Source organism: Thecamonas trahens (genome assembly GCF_000142905.1).
Source record: "Thecamonas trahens ATCC 50062 unplaced genomic scaffold supercont1.6, whole genome shotgun sequence".
In the NCBI taxonomy this organism is placed as follows: Eukaryota; order Apusomonadida; family Apusomonadidae; genus Thecamonas; species Thecamonas trahens.
Window position 1 is genome coordinate 547247 of NW_013657674.1, and position 20167 is coordinate 567413.

Below are 20167 nucleotides of genomic sequence, written 5' to 3' on the forward strand. Positions count from 1 at the left end.
CGCGAGCGGGACAGAAAGAGTGCGGTGGAGCCAACCACGATGTTTGTTCATACTGAGCCGCAATTGCTGCCACGAACGTTGCCGAGCGGCGGAGTACCGGGACAAAGCGGTCAATGCGAGGCTAGCACAGGAACAACAGCAAGAAGAGCACCGCACTGCGAAGCGCTGATGATGCGCGATGTGTGAGGTCCAATGACTTGGCACATGAAGGCGATGTTTGACGGTGTCGATTGTCATGGCCACGGACGTGATCTGGGAGATGAGGCAGGTATGGACTAGCACCCGCCTCTGGCTTGGGCGTAGGTTTGTTTAGACGGGCTTAGGCACTGTCGTCGTCCAGGCCCGAGAAGGCGATGCCATACTGGCGCTGCGCAAGACGCATCTGCTTCTCGTACTCGGCAACCTTCTTGACGGCGGAGCGGTAGGCGTACTTGAGCTCCTCAAGCTCGTCGAAAAAGTTTGGGTCAAAGGCGTCGAGCTCGAGGCGGAGAGCCTCGTTCTCGCGCTCGAGCTGCGCCATCTGCTCCAGTGCAGCGTGATAGGTATGCTGCAGCTTGTCGTATGCCTCGGTAGCCTTGGACTCGACGCTTGGTAGCTGCTCGCCACCGAGCGAGGCGGTGAGGTCCTTCTCCAGCACCGACGTGCGGTCGTTGAGGACCGAGACCCGCTTTTTGAGTGCGCGGTTCTCTTTTTCGATCTTGAGCAGCGCGTCGGCGTTGCGTGCACCGCCGTTGAGCGCCTGGTAGGCCTCGATGTCGTCACGGGCGCGGGCGAGCTGGGTCTCCAGCTGTGACTTGACAGTGGAGAGCGAGGCGATGTCGGCCTGCGCGGCAGCCAGCGCGGCCTCCTTGGCCTCGAGTTGTGCGTGGAGCTCGTGCTCCTGTCGATCGAGGAGGGCGCGGGCGCGGCAGGTGTCGTCTTCGGCCGAGGCCTGAAGCGACTCGAGCGCGTTGCGGGCGGCGAGCGCGTCGGCCTCGAGGACGCCGGTCTGGGTTCGCAGCTCGATGTTGGCCTCCTTGAGCGCAGCGGCGTCGGCGGTGAGGCTCTTGACCTTTTTGGTCAGCTTGGCGTTTTCGGCGGCCAGGCGCTTGACCTTGGACGCGGCGGCGGAGACAAGCTCCTCCTTCTCCTTCAGTGGGAGGTAGGCGGCCTCAAGCTCGTCGTACTTGCCCTTGAGCTCACGGTGGGCCTTGCGAAGGGCCATGTACTTGACGTTAGACGCACCAGCCTTTTTGGCGCTCGCCACCTCGGCCTTGAGCTGTTCGATGACCCTGTTCTGCGAGAGAACCACCGACTCGAGCTTGCTAGCTTTGGAGCCTGTTCCCGAGCTGGACAAGTCTGCCGACGCAATGACAGCCCCGGACGCCTTCAGCAGCGCCACGTGGTCCTCGAGCTGAGCGATGCGCTCCCGGAGCCGCGGCTCCGACTCGGTCTTCTGCGCAAGCTCGAACCGCAGCTCGGTTGCCTCGTTGGTCACCTCCAGCACCTCCTTCTCAAGCGCACGCTTGGCGGCCTCGAGCTCGACAACCCGAGCGTGCCACTCCGCCTCAGCTGTATCTCCAGAAGCCGATACACTCGGTGCCACGCCGACGAGTACCGCGTCGTCGTCGCGGGCCTCGCGGAGCTCAAGTTCGAGCCGGAGCTCCGCAACCTGAGACTCGAGACCTTGCTTTGCCAGTGCCTCCTCTTCGAGCCGAGCAGTAAGGCCAAAGACCTCGGCCTGGAGGTCGTGCAGTGCTTGGGCCGACTTGATGCTGGCCGACTTGGGTCGCTCCTCGCTCCGCGCTCCGCCACCAAGCTTGCGAAGCTTGGCTGCCAGCCGCGCCTTCTCGCGCTCCATCTTGGTCACGGTCTCCTTGAGGCCGACAAGTTGCGACTCGAGCGAGTCGATGGTCGCCGCCGACGACTTGATTTTGTCCTTGAGTGCGGCTTCTTTGCGCTGCCAGCGCTTGTTTGCTTCCCACTGCGCCATAGCCGCCGCGCTCTCAGCGGCCGACCGCGAGTCTGGGCGGCTCGTCGCGCTCGAAGGCCGGCGGGTGGCGGGGCGACGCTTTGCCGGCTCGCGCGATGGTGGCGGATCGTCGTCCCCTCCTCCGCCGCGACTGTCGCTCGACTTGCTCCGCGAGCGTGAAGCTTGTGCCTCACGCTCGCGCGCGGCCGCCATCTGCTCCTCAGCAGCCTTAGCCTCCAGCTCAAGCTTGCGGATGCGCTTGCTGGCACGGGTGAGCTGGTCACGAAGCTCAGCAATGACGCCGTCCTTCTCGGCGACTCGTTGCTTGAGACGGGCAACTCGCTGAATGTCGGCGTCGCCAGACGAGCGGTCGCGGCGGACGGAGGCCTCGATCTCGTCGCGCATCGAGGCCCGCTTGGCTGCGAGCTCACGCTCGCGAGCCTTGAAAGCGGTGGCCATCTCCTTCATCTCGCGCGCCATGGTGGCGCGCTCACCCTCGAGTCGACCGAGCTTGGACTCGAGAACCCGGACCTGCGAGTGGTAGCTCTTGGCCTTGTCTTTGTTGGCCTTGGCCGCCGACGCAGCGCGGGCCATGGCGGCTTCCAGCCCGTCAATCTTGGCCTGCAGCTCGGTTGTCTGCTGTGCCACCATCGATTTGACCGAGACCGAGACCTTGGACGCGGCAAGCTCGGCCCGCGGCGCCGATGTCTCGGCCTTGACCAGCTCAGCACGAAGCTCGCGGATTGCGCGCTTTTTGTCGGCCAGCTCGCGGCGGAGCGCACTCACAGTGTGCTTGAGCGACGACGGCGGAGCCGCCGCCGCCGCTGACGACTCGCGTTGCAGTGCCGACCGCAGCTCGGCAGTCTGCTGCCGCTGTGCGGCAAGTTCGGCCTGGAGCGAGCGAATCTCCGAGGCATGCAGGCCACGGACCTCCTCCATGGCGGTCCGGTGCGAGGTGAGGAGCTCTTCGATCTGGCTCGCCCGCCGATCGGCCATTTTCTTGACGCTCTCCAACTCGTTGGCGAGCTGCGCGTACGCAGCAGCTGACTGGTTGAGCGCCTCGTTCTTTGCATGCAACAGGGCCTCTAGCGAGGGTGGCATGGCGTGCGAAGGCGAGCGCGAGTCGGGTCTGGTCTCGTCGACGTTGAGCTGGTTGACCAGCTCTTGGAGCTTGGCATACGACGCGTCCGACGCGTCGAGGACCTTTGTTTGCAGCGCAGCAATGGTCTCGTCGTCGGCCTGCTTTTGCTTCATCGCTTGACTTCTCGTCGACGCGAGGAGAGCACGCAGCTCGTCGAGGGCTTTGTCCTTGGTCTGAAGCTGTGCCTCGAGTGTGTTGACTGAAGACTGGGCCAGCGCTAGCTGGCGCGCGGTGGCAGGATCACCCTCACCGTTGCCAGCCTCGGCAGCGAGAGCGCGGCCGTGGGCCTCGTCGGCGTGTCTGGCCTTGAGCTTGGCGTTTGCCTCGGACAGGGCCACGTCCTTGTCGAGGAGAGCCGCGCGAAGACTGGCGACCTGCTTTCCAGAGCCCACCAGCGCTGCATCGAGCTCGTCGATCATGCGCGAGTACTCGGCAATGGCGGCCGACGCCGACGCGAGCTGGGCACGCGCCTCGTCGAGCTGACGGGAGGCCGGCATGGACGGGTCGAGCTCGCCCAACTTGGCGGCCGAGGTCTTCATGGCCATCAGGATGATGTCGCGCTCGCGGTCCTTGCTCTGCATGTTGGCGAGATGGGCATGGCCGGCGGTGGCAGCCTGAGCCTTGGCAGCCTCCAGCTGCATTTCAAGCTTGACACGGAGCTCCTGCTCGGCAGCGAGGCGCGTCTCGTTCTCGGCGGCATCGGCGCGAGCGGATGCCAGTTCGGCAAGGACTCGCTCGCGGTGCCGCTCGCCGGCGAGCTGCTCAACACGCAGCGCAGTAACTTGGGAAGCCCATTCCTCAACGAGACTGGCAGTTGAGCCGTTCTTGTAGCCCTCGACGAGCTCGGCCTGGACATTGGCGGCGACACGTGTGGCGTCAAGCGCGGCCTCGGCGTCGGCAAGCTTGGTGAGCGCGTCGGCGACAGCGGCATCCTTGTCGGCGGCGCGCTGCGAGGCGCGGGCGAGAGCAGCGTTGGCGTCGTCGAGCTGGCGGCGCGGAACGCGCTCGACAAGCGCCAGCCGATGCTCGGACGCCGCGGCCTGGAACGCCCGTGACTGGTCCATCAACTGCGAGCGGAGCTCAAAGGCTGAGCGGGTGGCATGGTCAGCGTCCTTGGTGGCGGCGATGAGAGCGTTGGAGGCAACAACGGCCTCGCGGCGTGTCTCGCGAGCTGCCTGCTCGGCCTCGACAGCCTTGGCCTTCAACCGCATGTTGGCCTGATGGAGAGCGCCGAGCTGGGCGGCGACGTCTCCGGACGCCTGCAGATCATCGATGGCCTTGGCTGCGAGCAACGATTGGTCCTCGAGCTTGGAGCGAGTCGTCCGCATTTGCTCCATCTGGGTGGTGGCGAGCTCGAGTAGCCGCTTGTAGGTGGCAAGGTCGGCGGCGGCGGCGGCGGCGCGGCTCTTGGTCTCCTCGAGTTCGGCCGAGAGCGCACGTGAGGCATCGCGCGAGAGGCAACCAACAGCCTTGCTCTGTGCCACAAGCAGCTTCTCCTGTGCCGAGCCGAGCTGGGTCGACAGCTCTGAAATCTTGGCCTCGGACTCGTCCAGCAAGGCGGTGTTAGCCTGGAGAGCGGCCGAGGCGGCGTCGGCGCGCTTCTTGGCAGCCGAAGCGGCAGCCTTGGCCGAGTCGAGCGAGGTCCGTAGCGACAGAACTTCGGCCTTGAGGCCGGCCACCATATTGTACTTGCGCTTGAGTACTTGTGGGGCTGAGCCGTCGGTGACAGCCGACGAGAGTTCCTTGAGCTGGTCGACAGTCTCAAGAGTCTTGGTGTGGGTTTTGCGAAGCGCTTCGAGCTGGCCCTCGAGCACGTCGGCGCGGGCGAGCGCAGCAGTGGCGTCTGCAGCATTGGCGCGCGCATTGGCGAGCGCAGCGCGGGCGGCAGCCTCGGCCTCGGTGGCGTTGGCGGCGGCAGCAAGCGCGGTCTCAGCGCGGTCAACAACCTGGGCGTACTCGTAGTCCGGGACCGAGGCGGTGGTGAGAGCGAGGAGGCGGGTGTTCTCGGCCTTAAGGAACTCGTTGGAGGCCTTGAGCGTGGCGATGTAGCCCTTGGTCCACGAGCCGGCATCCTCAGCACGCGCCAGAAGCGCAGCGTGATCGCGGGCAAGGTCGTCAGCACGCAAAGAGGCGGCCTCGAGGCGGCGGACAAGCTCCTTCTCGTTGACGCGGAGCTCGATGACTGTTCGCTTGGCGTTGATGAGCTGGGCCTTGTTGGGCGAGTTGGGCGCCTTGAGCTGGGCGAGGGTCTCGCGGGCGGCCGCAAGGAGGTCAGAAGAGTCGCCGGCGCGGCGCTCGGCGGCGCGCGCAGCAGACTGTGCTGTCTTGAGTTCGGCGAGGGTCTTGGCATGCTCAGCGTAGAGAAGCTCCTTCTGAGCGCCGAGCTCATCAAACTGCGAGTTGAGCTCCGCCAGCGCGCGCTCGGATGCGTGCAGCTCCGAGTGCATGGCCTCGTTGGCCTCGAGGGCTTCGAGCAGCTGGGCCATGAGGCCGCCGAGCTCGTCGACCGACGCAGGGTCCATCGATGACAGCATCGAGCGCGAAGGTGAGAGGCGGGCGGCAGCCGGCGGCGAGAGTGCCGGGTTCTGGACCACCAGCGAGGCGTATGTCCGGCGCGAGGGGGTGCCTGGCGCCATGACGGAGGCCGAGCCGGCAGCAAAGCTTGCGCCCGGATCGAGCATGCCCGAGACGAGCGCGGTGCGGAGCTGCGACTTGAGCTGGATGACCTCGTCCTCGAGAGCGGCCAGCTCGCGGTCCTTGCGGGCGGCAAGCGAAGCATGGTGCTCCTTCTCCATCTTCTCTTCGCGGAGCTGAACCTTGACGGCCTTGACCTCGTCGTGGGCCTTGGTGACGGCGTCGTCAAGCTCGTCGCAGTGGGCGACGAGGTCGAGCTTGGAGTCCCACAGGTCGAGAAGGGCCGTGACGCCAGGTGGGACGGGGGCCGAGCTGTCGCGGGCGGCCAGCTGCGACTTGAGTTCCTTGACGGTGGCGTCGAGGTCTGTGGCGGCCGCAGAGCGGAGCGCGGCGAGCGACGATTTTGCGGCCGAGGCTTGGGCGGCGAGTGACTCGTTGGCGGCCATCAGCGTGCCATTCTCGGACTCGAGGTTGGCAAGGCGAGTTGCCGCCTGCTCCAGCCTATCGAGCAGGAGCGCATTGTCACCGCCTGCCGCACCAGCCAGAAGCGAGGTGCCTGACTTGCGCGGGCGCTGGAGGGCGAGCAAATCGTTGACGGAAGACGCGACGTCGAGGCCGGCATCATACGCCTTGGCGCCACGCTCGACAGCCTGCAGACGGAGGCAGGCCTTGAGCTCCAGGACCTCCTCCTCGAGCTCATCGATGTCGAGGCGGTAGCGTGAGAGTAGGGCGGCTTGCTTTTGCAGCTCGCGGTCCTTTGCGGTGAGAACGATCGTGACGTCTTGCGAGTTGAGCGAGCCGTACTTGTGGCGGTAGGCGGCGTTCTCCTCCTCGAGAAAGTCTGCGTCGGCCTGAACCTTGTTGATCTTGGCAATGAGGGCCTTGTAGGCCTCGTCCTGGCGGGCAATGTTGGCCTTGAGGTGCTTGATCTTGTCAAGGGCCATGTGGAACCGCGGGTTTCCGCCCTCGTACTCCTTGATCATGCAGTGGGCCTCGAGGATCTCGCGGGTCTTTTCGTCGAGCTCCTGCATGGCCTCGTTGTAGCGAGCCTCGACGTTGCGAAGGGCAGCGCGAGTGGAGGAGACCTCGTCTTTGAGGGCAGCAAACTCAGCTGCGTGTTCACGGGCGGCAAGGTCCTTGAGCTCATCGAGCGAGGCCTCGCGCGAGGCCCATTCGGACTGCAGCGCGGCCTCGCGCTCTTCGACGGTCTCGACAAAGTGACGGAGGGTGGCGATGGTGGCGTCGCGGTCTGCGAGCTGCGACTTGAGGGCCTCGTTGGACGAGGCGCGAAGCTCGAGGTCGAGCTTCTCGACCTTGTTTGAGAGCGAGGTGATGCGCGCGTCCTTGGCGGCCAGCTCGTTCTCCTTGGTGAGGAGCAGCTTCTTGACGGTGGCCATCTTTTCCTCGACGAGGGCCATAAACCGGGAGTCGTCTGTCTCGTACGAGGCGAGCTGGGTGGTGAGGGCAACCTTGGCCTCGTGGAGGCGGTCATTCTCGTCCTCGAGCTGTGTGATGCGGTGCTTGAACTCGGGGACGGCGCCGGCGTCATCCTGCAGGTTGCGCTCGACACGTTCCCACTCATCGACGGCTTCGGCAAAGAGGCCCTGGGTGAGAGTCAGCTCGTTCTTGTACTTTTCGGCCTCGGCGGTCGACTCTTCGAGCCGCGAGGTGAGCTGGTTGAGGGTGACCTGCAGCTCACGGACCTGGGTCTTTGAGCGCTCGTCGTTGGCGGCGTCCTCGCGGACGCGGCGCTCCTTAGTCTCGAGCGCAGCCTTGGTCTCCTTCAGCTGCTCCTGCAGAATGATGAGCTCGTGGCGGTGCGAGTTAGCCTGTGCCTGCGCGTCCTGAAGATCAGCGAGCGCATTGGACCGCTGGGCCTTGGCGGTCGCCAGCTCCTCCTCCAACGAGAGCTTCTCGCGCTCCAGCTGATTGACAGTTGTCTCGAGGCTGGAGATTTTCGAGTTGAGGACGGAGAGCTCTGCGGCTGCACCGAGGCCGGACGAGCCTCCGGCCATGCGGAGCGCATCGAGCTGTGTCTCGACCTGGACAAGGTCTCTGTCCGAGGCCGACCACATATCCAGGGCATACTCCATAGCCGCTTGGGTAACCGAGAACAGATGGGCCACAGCACCCGGATCAGAAGCCTCTGGCGCCTGCGTGTCAAACTTTGCGCCCTTCAGTTCTTCCAGCGCCACCTCGACCAGCGGCGGGTCAGCGGCGCCAACATTGTGAACGTCGTCCAACGACCACGAAAGGACCTTGTCCCACGACAGTGGTGCCGTCTTTGGCGCGAACGACATGTGCGTGGGGGTGGCGTGGCTCGGTGGTGGTGATGGAGGGGGGGGGGGGGGTTCTGGGCGTGGGTGTGGGTGTGGGTATGGGTGTGGTGTGGGTGTGGGTGTGGGTGTGGGTGCGGTGTGCGCGCCAAAGGAGGCAGTTGGTGGTGGTGGAAGGGTTGGAGGGAGATGCGAACGTGTTCAAACTTTTGGCGCGGATTGGGGGAAGGCTGGCTTGGGCATCGAGCCATTGGTGACTGCCGCCGACTGCTGCCGGCAGCACAGCCGACCCGAACAACGGCCACGCTGGTCACGCCACCCACCCACCCACACCTCACACACACCTTCACACACACCTTCACACACACCTCCGCACACACCTCCACACCACCACCACCTCCTCCTCCTCCTCCTCCTCCCCACCTCCCCCCCCCCCCCCCCCCACCTCATACGGATAGCATGGCGGCAGGCACAGCCGACTCACTCGACCAATTCGCCGAGTACGAGGACTATCTTGACTCGTTTGTGCTCCCTGTTGATCTGTACTATCTTGGAGATGAATCGCTGGCTAGGCAGCTGGTGGAACTCGACGTCAAGGGCCCCGGAGACTTGCTCTCGCGGGCAGAGTTCAAGAGGCTCAAGTCGGATGAGACGCAACGAACGGCCAAGATCCGTAACGCTCCAAAGTCACTGGCCCATGCTGGGCTAGAGGGCGAGTTCCGTGACTATCCGCTGCTGGTCGAACTCGCACAGCGGGAGGAGCTGGTGCTCTCGGGCAAACTGGCTACCATCATCTTCATCCGCCACGTCAACCGCAAGGGCCAGGAGATCTCCGGCTACATCGACTACGCCCATCGACTCAAGACCGACAACTTTGAGGAGTACTTTGCTCTCCACCGCGTCTTGCTCCCGCGGCCCTCGGACCTCTCGTTCTACAACTGGGAGACACAGACGTGCACCTCCAACGCCACCACAAACTTCCAGGTCATTGCTGACAACGAGAAAGGCCTGCAGTTTAAGAACAAGCGCGATCGCAAGATCATCAACGTCAGCCCCGAGGAGCATCCGGGCCACTCGTCGTTCCGCAAGCCATTGGAGAACACGCAGTACGTCCAGTGTGTGCTGTACGACCATGTCACTCGCAGAAAGTCGTAGACAGCGCCCAAACGGGTGAACTCGGTAAACGCAACCTACGTGTGCTCGAGATCAACCCGCGACACAAGGCCGCCGCGGTCGACCAGCTGCAGCGAGCCGTCACCTGTCTCGATAACGCCAACAATGGCCTCCCGGGTCGAGAACGTGAGGTCGGCAGAGCCGCCGGTGGCTGCTACGTCGACATCAAAGATGCACACCGTGTTGGCAAGGTGAGCAAGAGAGTCGGCTGGCGGCTTGCCGGATGCGCTCGAGAGCACCCGTCCGTCGTGCAGCTGTTGCAGGTGAACGACGGTGCCAGTGTGCGCAACGGCGAGCCGCGTCACAGACGACTCGAGCCCCTTGTCGTAGGGCTGCTTGAGCGAGACAACCGCTAGCTGGCCCGAGTGCCCGCCGACAACAAGCCGACCATCGGCAAGCACAACCATGGCATACAGGTCACCGATGCCCGGTGAGATAGTGTCGAGCGGCAGTCCACGCGACCACAAACGCACCGTTCCGTCATATGAGGCCGAGACCAGGTCGCCGCAAGCCGTGGGTGCCACCTGCCGCACCGCGTCAGTGTGGCCATCCAGCTCGTCGCCGAGGTGCAACTTGCTGCGCCCCGAATCGCCGCCATCACCCGGTAGCTCATTCCAGTGCCACATCTCGATGTTGTGCCCATAGCGGCCGACCGCAATCTGCTTCTCGTCGAGTTGTGCCAGACTCAGGACCGGATACGAGACAAGGCCCGGGCGCGCTATGTCCACCAGCCGCCTCATCGACTCCCCGCGGATGACCTCGCTTCGCGCCGCAGGCTCGGAGCTGCGCGTGTCGACAAGCACTACCGGCCGATAAATGGTAGGCAAGACGACTGAAGACCGCCCAAACGGCGAGGCCTCGGCCTCGTCGAGGCTCGTTACCACCCGGCGCGTCCGCGGGTCGTGGATCACGTCGCGAAGATGCCACACAAAAAGGTTACCTGCAGAGTCCCGCGACTGCTGTGAGCCCTCGCCAGCGACAAGCTGCCGCTGCGGCATCTTCCACATCAGCGCCGTAACCACGTACCCGGGACCCGAGAGTGTGATGAGTACCGTCCAAGGCATGGTGCTCGTGTCAAAGACAACAACCACGCCACCGTCGTGCTCGCCGGCAAACTTGCGCGCCTTGTGGCCGTACTGCTCTACGCACAGTGCGCATCGGCACGGTGGGAGCCGGACCGCCACCGCTACGACGTCGCGACACTCTAGTTGAGCCATCGCCGTCACCTCGAGACTCTCGCCGACCTGGAACGACTCTGCTCGCGAGCCATAGGTGACAGGGAGCTTGAAGAGCGGCACAGCCGTCGTTTCGCGCACCACATCGCCGGCAACGGAGATCTCAGAGCCGGTCTCAGACTCGACGCCGGCGTCGTGGCGAACAGATACCGCTCGCGCCCGTGTCTCTCCGCCGCCGAGCAGCCCGCCACCAGGTCCGCCGCCGATCTTGGCCCGCCGCGGCTTCTTCGAACGTACTTGGGCACGAGGCTCGAACACAATCCGCTTGCTCATCCACCACGAGTTGGCCTCCTCGACCAGCTGCCGCATCGAGTGCTCCACACGCCCGATCGGTTCGGGGGCCGGACCCAGCTCGTCTGCATCGTCTGCCCGCTGCCGATACAGCGTATCTGCTAGGACTGTCGGAAGTTCCGCCAAGCGAGAAACCACAGTCTGGATGCGGTCGTACGTCTCTTGGGTGAGTGGGTTGTACGAAATGTCGACAGCCACAAGCTCAACAGCAGGGTCGGCCGGGACAAGCACCGGCGGGATGGGGTCGCTATGGCCATCGGATGCCTGGTTGTCAATGTCTGACTCTTTGCCCGAGCAACTCTCGCCCGCCACGCACTCGCTCACACTGCCGTGGGGCGAGCCGCTGCTGGCCGTGACGCCGGCGTCACCGCCATCGTTCACTGGTTCTGCACAGCCAGGTGTGTCCGATCCGAGAATGGGCACGACAGCATTTCCGCGGATGCTCTCTGATTCTGCACTGCCAAAAGCGTTCGATCCGCCGTCGCTCACCGGTCCTGCGCTGCCAGGAGTGTCCGATCCGAGAATGAGGAAAACAAGGTCCCAAGCAACGTCTCCGGTGATCGCGTTGTGTGCAACGTTGAGTGTGCGGATAGATTTCGTGGCGCTCATTGCGTTGACGAGCAGCAGCGCTTGGCTGTCGACAAGCCCACAGCCGCGAAGATCGAGGTGCGTGATCGGGCGGTGGCGCGAGTTGAAGGCAAACAGCATCCGGAGACCATGCTGAAAGGTACGCGGGGTTCGTGCAAAGATGAGCCGCGGATCGTGCGCCACAAAGGTGCGGAGCGGGGCCCATTTTGCGTTGCTTAGTGTGCAGACGGCAAGGTCGGGCGCGGCTCGCTCGACTTGATCGAGCACGGCGTCGGTGACTCTGGTGCCGGAAGCGACCAGAACCCGGAGGTTGCTTGCATACTTGGCCAGGTCACCGAGAGTGACCAGCTTCTCGCATCCCGAGACATCGAGCTTGGTCAGATTGCGGCAGTGCTTGAGAATCGCCGACAGCATGGTGTCGGTGAGGAGTGACGAACCCTGGATGGTGAGCTTCCGAAAGTAAGTTCCGCTCATGGCGTCAAAGAGGTGGCCCTGGCGGAGAGGATCCAGCGAGGCAAAGTCGACACGGGACACGACGTCCTCCTTGAACTGCGAGAGACGGAGGTTGATAAAGGCAGCGAGGTCGCCGCGCATGAGGTCGCGGAGCGCGTTGGCAGCCTGCGCCTTGACGAGCTTGCTCAGCTCGCCGGTGAGTTCGATGGGAGTGACGAGGCCGGCCTCGCGAGCCAGGTCCCGCGCCGACTTGCGCCTCCACGACAGTCCGGCCTTGGGTGGCGCGTGCAGGCGACGGAGCCGCTTCTCCTCGGCCAGCGAGGTGGCGACGTATGCCTGCTGGTTGCGCTGGATCTGGATGCTCGGCGTGACGGTGACGAGGCCACCGCCGCGTGAGCTCTTGTACTGGCCAGAGGAAATGACGGCAAAGCGTGCGGCAGCCGACGGGAGGCTCTCGTTGTCGAGGACGGTGGCGTAGAGCGGCGCCAGAGTCGGCTCGCCGGCCTGGAGCAGGTCCCGCAAGGTCAGCGGCTCGCCTTCACTCATCGACGTGATAGCCGACTGCAGAGTGAGAATCTTGTTAAAGATGACAAAGACGAGGCCCGGCTTGAAGCGAATCTCCAGCGTTGTGGGAAAGTTGCGGCGGGTGGCGAGTGCATCGATTATCGCCGGTGGCGCAATGGTCTCCATTCGCCGGTGGTAGGCATCGAGCTCGGCGAGCCAGTGGCCGAGCACGCTCTCGGCATCGACGCGGGTAAAGTTGGCGGCAACGACTGGGTCGATGGGCAAGTTCATGTCGGCCATGCAGAAAAGAACCGTCTTGACCCGGGCCTGTGCGGCCGAGAGCCGATGCGCAATGAGCGGCGCCACAAAAGCATGATCGTTGTCGATGGGCACTGGGCGGCGGACTAGGCCGTTGGGCGCACCGGGCTCGACCACATCCTCGACCACGTAGTTGTCAAGCTTGCCGTCCTCGGGATTGGTGATGAGGGCGAGGAGGACTTGCTGCGAAAAGTACGCGTGGTCGAGGCCGGGCACTTCAAGCGCAGATGCGAGCACGTCCTTGAGAATGGGACCAGGCACGGTCTCTGAGACCTGAAAGACATAGTCAGCGTCGTCGTTGATGTGCCTCACGCGGATGAGGTCGGTCGGCGGTGTGCCGTCGCCAAACACCAGGTGAGCGAGAAGGTGGACGGCGAGCTCGGCACCGGGGAGCTCCGGGTTTTGCTTAAAGTGGAAGCCGCCGACTTGGACAACGTTGCGGCGGCCGTGGGAGGAAGTCTGTGTCACGCCTGTGGCCGTAAACAGCTCCTCGGCAAACTCGTCGCGGAGGCGGCGGACGCGGCCGTCGCGGACGCCGATAAAGGCCTGCGGGCCAGCGGCGGCGTAGGCGCTGAGTCGGGCATCGCCGACAAGCTCGCCATCGCTCACTACTTCGGCGATGGCGTCCATTTTCCACGCCCAGCGCGCCTCGACCATGTGCTTCATGGCGGCGAAGGGGGCGGACTCGCCCCACGAGGTGGTAAAGTCGGAGAGCATGGCTGAGAGCGGGTGGAGGACAAGGGTGACGGCGTTGCGGAGGTACGTCGAGTCATCTCGCGTGAGCTGAACCAGTTGAGAGAGTGTAGCCGGCGGCGTCGCGTCGGCGTACCAAACCGACTCCTCCTCACAGCCGTGCATGAAATGGGCCTTGTAGCGGATGGTACAGGCAAAGGTGTGGAACTTGGCCCAAGCACGGGCCATGTCGCGGTGGACGACGCCAGCGTCGCGGAGGGCGGCGATGCGGCCCTGAGTCGAGGCGCAGGCGATGCCAACGTAGAGGGCGAGGCCGTCGAGGGCGAGAGCAATGAACCGACAGAGGTTGTCCTTGACAAACAGTTCGCCGGCGAGTGGCACTTCGCCAGGAGAAAACACGCCATGTGCCGTGTTGTTCCGTTTGAGCGTCTCGATGGCGTAGAACTGGCGGAGGGCAACGTAGGGAAGGATAGCTTGCTCGGACGAAAGCTGCACCTGGCGGCCGTCGCGAATGCACGCGGCCAATTCTTCGGCCGACATGGGCGCGGCGTCGCCTGCCGCGCCGTCTCCACGGGAGCGAGCAAAGCGGGTGACAATCTTGACGGGCGCGTTGAGCGCTCGGCGAACTCGCTTGGCCCGCTTGGTCGTGCCATCGTCGTCGTAGTGGTAGTAGTTGTCGGCCTCGTCGCGGCGACGCTGATCAAGCAGATCCTGTGCGGCAGCGATGGCCGGATTATCGATGAGCATGCCAGAGGCCTCGTCCTTGCGACGATTGTGAAGGGCCCATTGGAGGATGAGGTTGTTCGAGGTAGGGAGAACGTCATCGAGCTTGGAGGCAAAGACATCTGCGAGTGCGGCGCAGTAGTCGCTGAACAGCTCGGGCTCGCCAGCCACGTGGCACCCGGAGCGAATGCCGTGGCCGATGGGGTCGACGTCGGCGCCGCCGAGCAGGTCACAGGCGACCTCGACTTGACGACGGGCAAGCTCGCCGGGCGTAGTGATGGTGTTGACCGGCGAGAGTGCGGCGACGTCAAGGCGGAAGCCGTCCTTGAGCACCGAGCGCTGACCGCGGTCAAAGCAGAGGAAGGGTGTCTCGCCGAGGCCGATGGTTTGTAGCTCGAGGAGCTCCATGGTGGCCTGAAAGTAGCTGAGGATGTGCGGCTCGTCCGAGGCGACAAGCAGGATGGCATCAAGGTCGGAAAAGGGACACATTTCCTCGCGAGCGAGCGAGCCGAGGCCAACGACAGACCATGCGCAGGGCGGGGGCCGGTGATAGACATGGCGTCCTCGATGAGCGTCTCGAGCAGTGCGCAGGTCATGCCACCCATGAGACGCATAAGAACATGAATACCCTCATCGCGCTGGAGCACATGGACAAACTGGTCCTGATGTGCTGCGAGGAGCGAGAAGATCCAGTCGACCGAGGACGGCGGCGCAGGAGTTACATCCGCGTCCTCGGCGGCTTGACGGCTTGAGCCATGTGCTGCCGATGCCGGGACAAGGCCTTCAGTCACAAGCAGGGCCGTCAGCTTGCGGGTGAAGACCGGCGAGACGGCCTCGAGCGAGCGCGGCGCAAGGCGGGCGGCGTCGACGCGCGGCTCAAAGAAGCGCTGGTAGAGGAGGGCCACAAAGTAGCGCATAAAGTGGAGGGTACCCCGGTTGACAAACCACGGGAGAGACGCAAGGTCAGCCGCAGGCAGTGGGCTGACGTAGGCGTCGAGCAGGGCGGCACCGGCCGGCGAGAGCGGATGAGCGGCAACGGCACGCATAAAGGCGGCGGTGGTGGCGAGTGGAGCAAGTGCAGCAGCATGTACGTTGTCGCCGGTCAGTCCGGCATCGTCGGCGACTTGGATGGCCGAGTAGGCGTAGAGAGTCGCGATCTTGTGTCCGTTTGCGTATGCCCGCGACGGTGGAAGCGAGGTGGCCTGGTGCGAATAGAGGGCGGCAAGAGCAGTGAGAAGCGTGACCTGCGCGTCAGCAAGCCCGGCCTTGTCGGCGAGCTCAAATGCGGCGGTGGTGTAGTTGAGCGCAGGGGGGAGCCAAAGCTCGGTGTCGAGGGCGCGCGGGAGAAGAAAGGAGTCAATGAGGCCGCAGAGACCATCGACAAGATCGAATGCGGCGGCGGTACGAGCAGGGGATGCCGCAAGAGCTTCCGAGTGCGAGGCAGCCACAAGCTCGCGGATGACCATGGTGCAATGGTCCGACGCTTCCGCAACGTCAGCCTCGCTTGGCGAGTGGATGGCCATATGTAGGTGAGCAAGGCGGAGGGCGAGGTCCGCAAGCGGTGGGATGATGGCATCCTGGTCGAGTCTATCCACCAGGGAGAGGCGGGCGCAGAGGATGCGGAGGCCGCGGGCCTCGGCCCATGGAATGTCGCCCGGGGTGGACGCCGCCGAAGTCGCCGCGTGGATGATGTCGACGAGCGGAAGGAGGGTTGCGGCGTCGAGAGGTGTCTCGCGGGTGACTAGCGGAGTCGCGCTGGTTGTTGTATGAGTTGCGTCGCCCGCCTCGGGCGCGGGTTCGGGGTTGCCAGCCTCGGGTGCGAGTTCGGTATGATGAGCTGCATCGCCAGCTTCGGGCGCGGGTTCGGGGTTGCCAGCCACGGGCGCGAGTTCGGTATGATGAGCTGCGTCGCCCGCCTCGGGCGCGGGTTCGGGGTTGCCAGCCTCGGGCGCGAGTTCGGTATGATGAGCTGCATCGCCAGCTTCGGGCGCGGGTTCGGGGTTGCCAGCCTCGCGCGCGAGTTCGGTATGATGAGCTGCATAGCCAGCTTCGGGCGCGGGTTCGGGGTTGCCAGCCTCGGGCGCGAGTTCGGTATGATGAGCTGCATCGCCCGCCTCGGGCGCGGGTTCGGGGTTGCCAGCCTCGGGCGCGAGTTCGGTATGATGAGCTGCATCGCCCGCCTCGGGCGCGGGTTCGAGGTTGCCAGCCTCGGACGCGAGTTCGGTATGATGAGCTGCATCGCCCGCCTCGGGCGCGGGTTCGGGGTTGCCAGCCTTGGGCGCGAGTTCGGTATGATGAGCTGCATCGCCAGCTTCGGGCGCGGGTTCGGGGTTGCCAGCCTCGGGCGCGAGTTCGGTATGATGAGCTGCATCGCCCGCCTCGGGCGCGGGTTCGGGGTTGCCAGCCTCGGACGCGAGTTCGGTATGATGAGCTGCATCGCCCGCCTCGGACGCGGACTCGGTGCCGCCAGCCTCGGACGCGGGCTCCACCTCCACCAAGTTGCCGACCTTAACCGCAACCTCTTCGGCATCTCCAGCCACCACGTCGGCAATGGTGACATCAAGCTTCCCGCCATCCGCTTCGGCTTCTACTCCAATGTCATCCACACCACCCGCATGCCCGTGGCCGCCAACCTGGAGCTGGCTTGCGCACGCACCAGCTCCACCTCCACCACCACCAGTCCCGTCCGCCATGGCCATGTTGCCGCCACTACCGTCATCACCAGCCACAGCAGAAGTTTCTTCTGCCTCGCTTGGGCATGCGGTGTCTATGGCCGACATGCTTGCTGTACTGGGGTGACGTGAAGTCTTTTGAGCGCAGGAGGAGGGCGGAGGAGGGCGGAGGGGGGGGGGGGGGGGGGGGGGGGGGGGGGGGGGGGGGGGGAGGAAGAGGAGGATCAATGGTGGCGTGACAGGCAACGACATCGCTCACTTGATTCCGGCTCGCAGATGCAATATCCAGGGATAGCTTTCCTGTGCTGGGTCCTGGGTGGTGACTTCATTCAAAGTCAGCGCTCGAGATATTAGGCAGATCTCCTTGTGCCCTGGTCACTGCCATCGTCGCACTGTCAGACACCCTTCTCGACTCGCGACAAATAGGAAGCGCGTCCATGGTCCTGGACCGCGTCGAGTTGGGATGGTGGTGGTGGCCGTGGCCGTGGCGGTGATGGTGGCCGTGGCGATGAGAGCCATTGTCCTCTCGATGCGGACGGTGCCCGCTTCCCTTCCGACGTTGATGGTGTGCGCTTTCCTCTTGATGTGGATGGTGCGTACCGCTAGGCGCAGAAACTCCAACTTCGGCATCGGCATGCCGGCTGTGCCTGTGACGCCGCCGGTGATGAGTGCCGGATCTGAGATCTTGACTTTCGCCTGCATGCAAGCACCAGCCTCATGGCCTGTCGACACATCGCGGTGGCGGCGGCGCGGCTTGCGCCCTTTGCTATGCGCGTGATGGGCCAGTCCGTTCCAGTGATCGCCTTCCTGGTGCGACCGCCACCGCCATTTTTCCGCACCAGAGTCATTGACGTCATCAGCCAGTGTCTCCCACTGCTTTGACAGCCGCCGGCCTCCAGCCACTGGCGACGTCGCGTTGGTCACCCCGCGGTACTCGATCGTGCTCGAGTTGCGCCGTCCTGACCGCGAGTGGGACCGCGACGAATGCGACCGACTCGTGTCAGGAGCGGCCGACGCCGGCTTGATGGGAGTGTGGGTGAGGCACTGGACAGTATGCAGGTCTTGTGCTGATCGATGTGACTGCAATGCCTTGTGGCTCGGACTGAGAAGCTTGTGGCGAAGATCGGGTGAAGGCCCAAATTCGCGCAGATCCACCAGCGACCGAGACACCTCCAGGCGCAACAAACCATGTTGCTCCGAGCAAACGAGAGCTGCCCTCGGCGGCGACGATTCGTCCATGCCAGACACACCAGGCTCCTTTGCCTCGTGCAACGTCGCCAGCGAAGCTCCGGAGCCCGCATCACGTGGTGGGGTTGTGCTCGCTGCGCTCAGCTCGGGCTCGTCGTCGAGCATGACTGCCTTTGGCCGCGCCACCGGTAGCTCCTTGATGCTTGCAGGCCCCCCTTCGATGGAATCCAAAACGTTGCGTGCTTCTGCTGTCGATCTCGGCGACGAGCTTGCTGTCGCGTTCGAACACGAACTCGATGACGAGCTTGACAACACAGCCGGGGCCACCTTGCTCGTGCGGCCTCGCCGCTGCTTGCGGACAACATGAAAGACAATCGCAGCGACAGCGACAGCAATCGTGACAATCTGAAAGCCAACAGAAATGCCAAAGAGCGTCTCATCCTCTTGGTACAGGTAGTACATGAGCTGGCCGGACGACGCCAGCCCCGAACCAATCGAAAGCAACGTGTGGAGCTCATGGATGAACGGGTCGAGAATGGCAACTACAAGCATAGTGACTGTAAAGTTGACAATCGTGGCAAAGATGCGCGGCCCAGACTCCCCGAGAAAAACCGTCTCGGCCACAAAAGCAAATGTCGAGACAAACTGGAGGGCGCGGAACCAAAAGAACGGCGGCTTTAGGCCGTGGAGCAGAAAGCCGTACGCCTCCATCGCCACATCGATGACCACCATGTTGAGCGCTCGCAGCGCACGGTACATCTGAATACCTGTCATGCACATCCACACCGGGAACGCCACGCACACGCCCACAAGAATTATCCAAGCCAGCACCGCAGCCCGCAGGTGCTCGCCCTCGTAGCACGTCACCCGCATCTCCGCGACCAACCGCAGGCTTCCGTCGCCAACCTTGATGCAGTTGAGCGCCTCGAGCGTCCGCAGCGAGAGCTGCAGGTAAGAGAGCGCAAACAGGATCATGATGGCGTGCTTAGAGCGCGAGCGCATAATGTCCTTACGACTCAAGGGAGTTCTTCCAACAGTCCGCGAATCCTCCAGCCGCTCTTGCAACAGCTGCGTCGTGTTGAGCGAGGTTGCGGTGCCGGAGCGGAGTGAGGCCACCAGCCGCGCGTTTGACCGCGCAAACGCCTCGTGGTGAGGAATCGACGAACCGTAGATGGAGCTGTTGCCGTCGAGCACCATCGACGATGACGACGACGACGACGATGACAGCTCGTTGCGCAGCGTCGGAAGGTTAAGCACAGACGTAGCCCGATGCGCGCTGCGCGCCAGACACGAGTGCGTCCGGACCCAGACAACGGCAATGAACATAAAGCCAGCAAGAACGACAATAACCACAGTGCCCGTATAGAGTGAGACAAACGAGAGGGCGCCAACAGAGCAGCCGGGCTTGACCACCTCAATCTCAAAGTTGATGATAGACAGTACCCGCACAATGGTGGGGAAAATCGGCGACGTCATCGAGCCTGAGAGCTGCTGCAGGCCGACCTTGCACACAATGACCATCTGCTGTGCCGCAACTAGAACAGAGACCACAGAGACCAGTGTCTGTGCCGAGAAGAGGAACAGCGAGCCGAGGACAACGATAAAGTACACGCTTGCCACGATCAGCATGAGCGCCACTTCGGCCTTCACCGACGCATCCGAGCCACATGCCCGGCACACGCCGTACTCTTGGTAGTACTCATCCTCGCACGTCGAGCAGAACTCGTCGGCATAGCCCTTGGCGCACTGCATCGTCATCCGCACGCCATCATCATCCATCCGCGGTGGATACTTGTCATCCTCACCCATCGCGCCAGGGCATGCCGCAGGGAGCCGGCACATGGTCGGTGGCACAGTCTCGGATGGCGACCAGTAGCCCGCCCGCGGCCAGAACCGTGCGCCGCCAGGACAGTACGCGCCCTTAAAGTTGGAGCACGGCTGGCACTGTCGCCCATACCACACAAACCCTTCGTCGTAGCACTGATGCTCAACGTACGTCAGCAGCGAGGCCAGCGGAACCGGCGCAGCGCCGGCTGCTCCCAGTTCGCGGAACGCCATCTTGTGGTAGCCGGTCTTGTTTGACGACGGCGAGACAAAGGACAGCGACGTCTCCGTCTTAAAGTCAGCATTGATCCTGCTAATGGTGACGGGTGCAGCGTCTCTGGGATCACTAAAGATCTCAACTTCGACCACATACAAGCCGTCGGGCCGAAACGGGGTGTCCGACGCCAGCGCGCGCGTCCGCGAGAGCACCATTGCGATGCCACCGGCGTACGGCGAGACAGATGGCTTGAGCGCCCAGACAATGGGGTCCGGGATCTTTGGTC

At 63.9% G+C, this 20167-nt stretch overlaps 4 protein-coding genes across 4 annotated transcripts; 1 reads left to right on the plus strand and 3 right to left on the minus strand.

Moving 5' to 3' along the window:
• Positions 1-293: 293 nt before the first annotated feature.
• Positions 294-8026, minus strand: AMSG_01681 (uncharacterized protein; the record flags this gene model as incomplete). Its single annotated transcript, XM_013906273.1, has 1 exon — positions 294-8026. The coding sequence occupies one exon, from the start codon at positions 8024-8026 to the stop codon at positions 320-322; it is 7707 nt and encodes a 2568-aa protein (XP_013761727.1). The 3' UTR covers positions 294-319.
• A 435-nt stretch (positions 8027-8461) lies between these two features.
• On the plus strand, positions 8462-9157 carry AMSG_01682 (uncharacterized protein; the record flags this gene model as incomplete). Its single annotated transcript, XM_013906274.1, has 1 exon — positions 8462-9157. One exon carries the CDS (start codon positions 8462-8464, stop codon positions 9155-9157), a length of 696 nt encoding a protein of 231 aa, XP_013761728.1.
• On the minus strand, positions 9002-16679 carry AMSG_01683 (uncharacterized protein; the record flags this gene model as incomplete). Its single annotated transcript, XM_013906275.1, has 2 exons — positions 9002-14418; positions 14466-16679. The coding sequence occupies 2 exons, from the start codon at positions 16677-16679 to the stop codon at positions 9193-9195; spliced, it is 7440 nt and encodes a 2479-aa protein (XP_013761729.1). The 3' UTR covers positions 9002-9192.
• A 1301-nt stretch (positions 16680-17980) lies between these two features.
• Positions 17981-20096, minus strand: AMSG_11660 (uncharacterized protein; the record flags this gene model as incomplete). Its single annotated transcript, XM_013906316.1, has 2 exons — positions 17981-18007; positions 18201-20096. 2 exons carry the CDS (start codon positions 20094-20096, stop codon positions 17981-17983), a joined length of 1923 nt encoding a protein of 640 aa, XP_013761770.1.
• Positions 20097-20167: the final 71 nt, after the last annotated feature.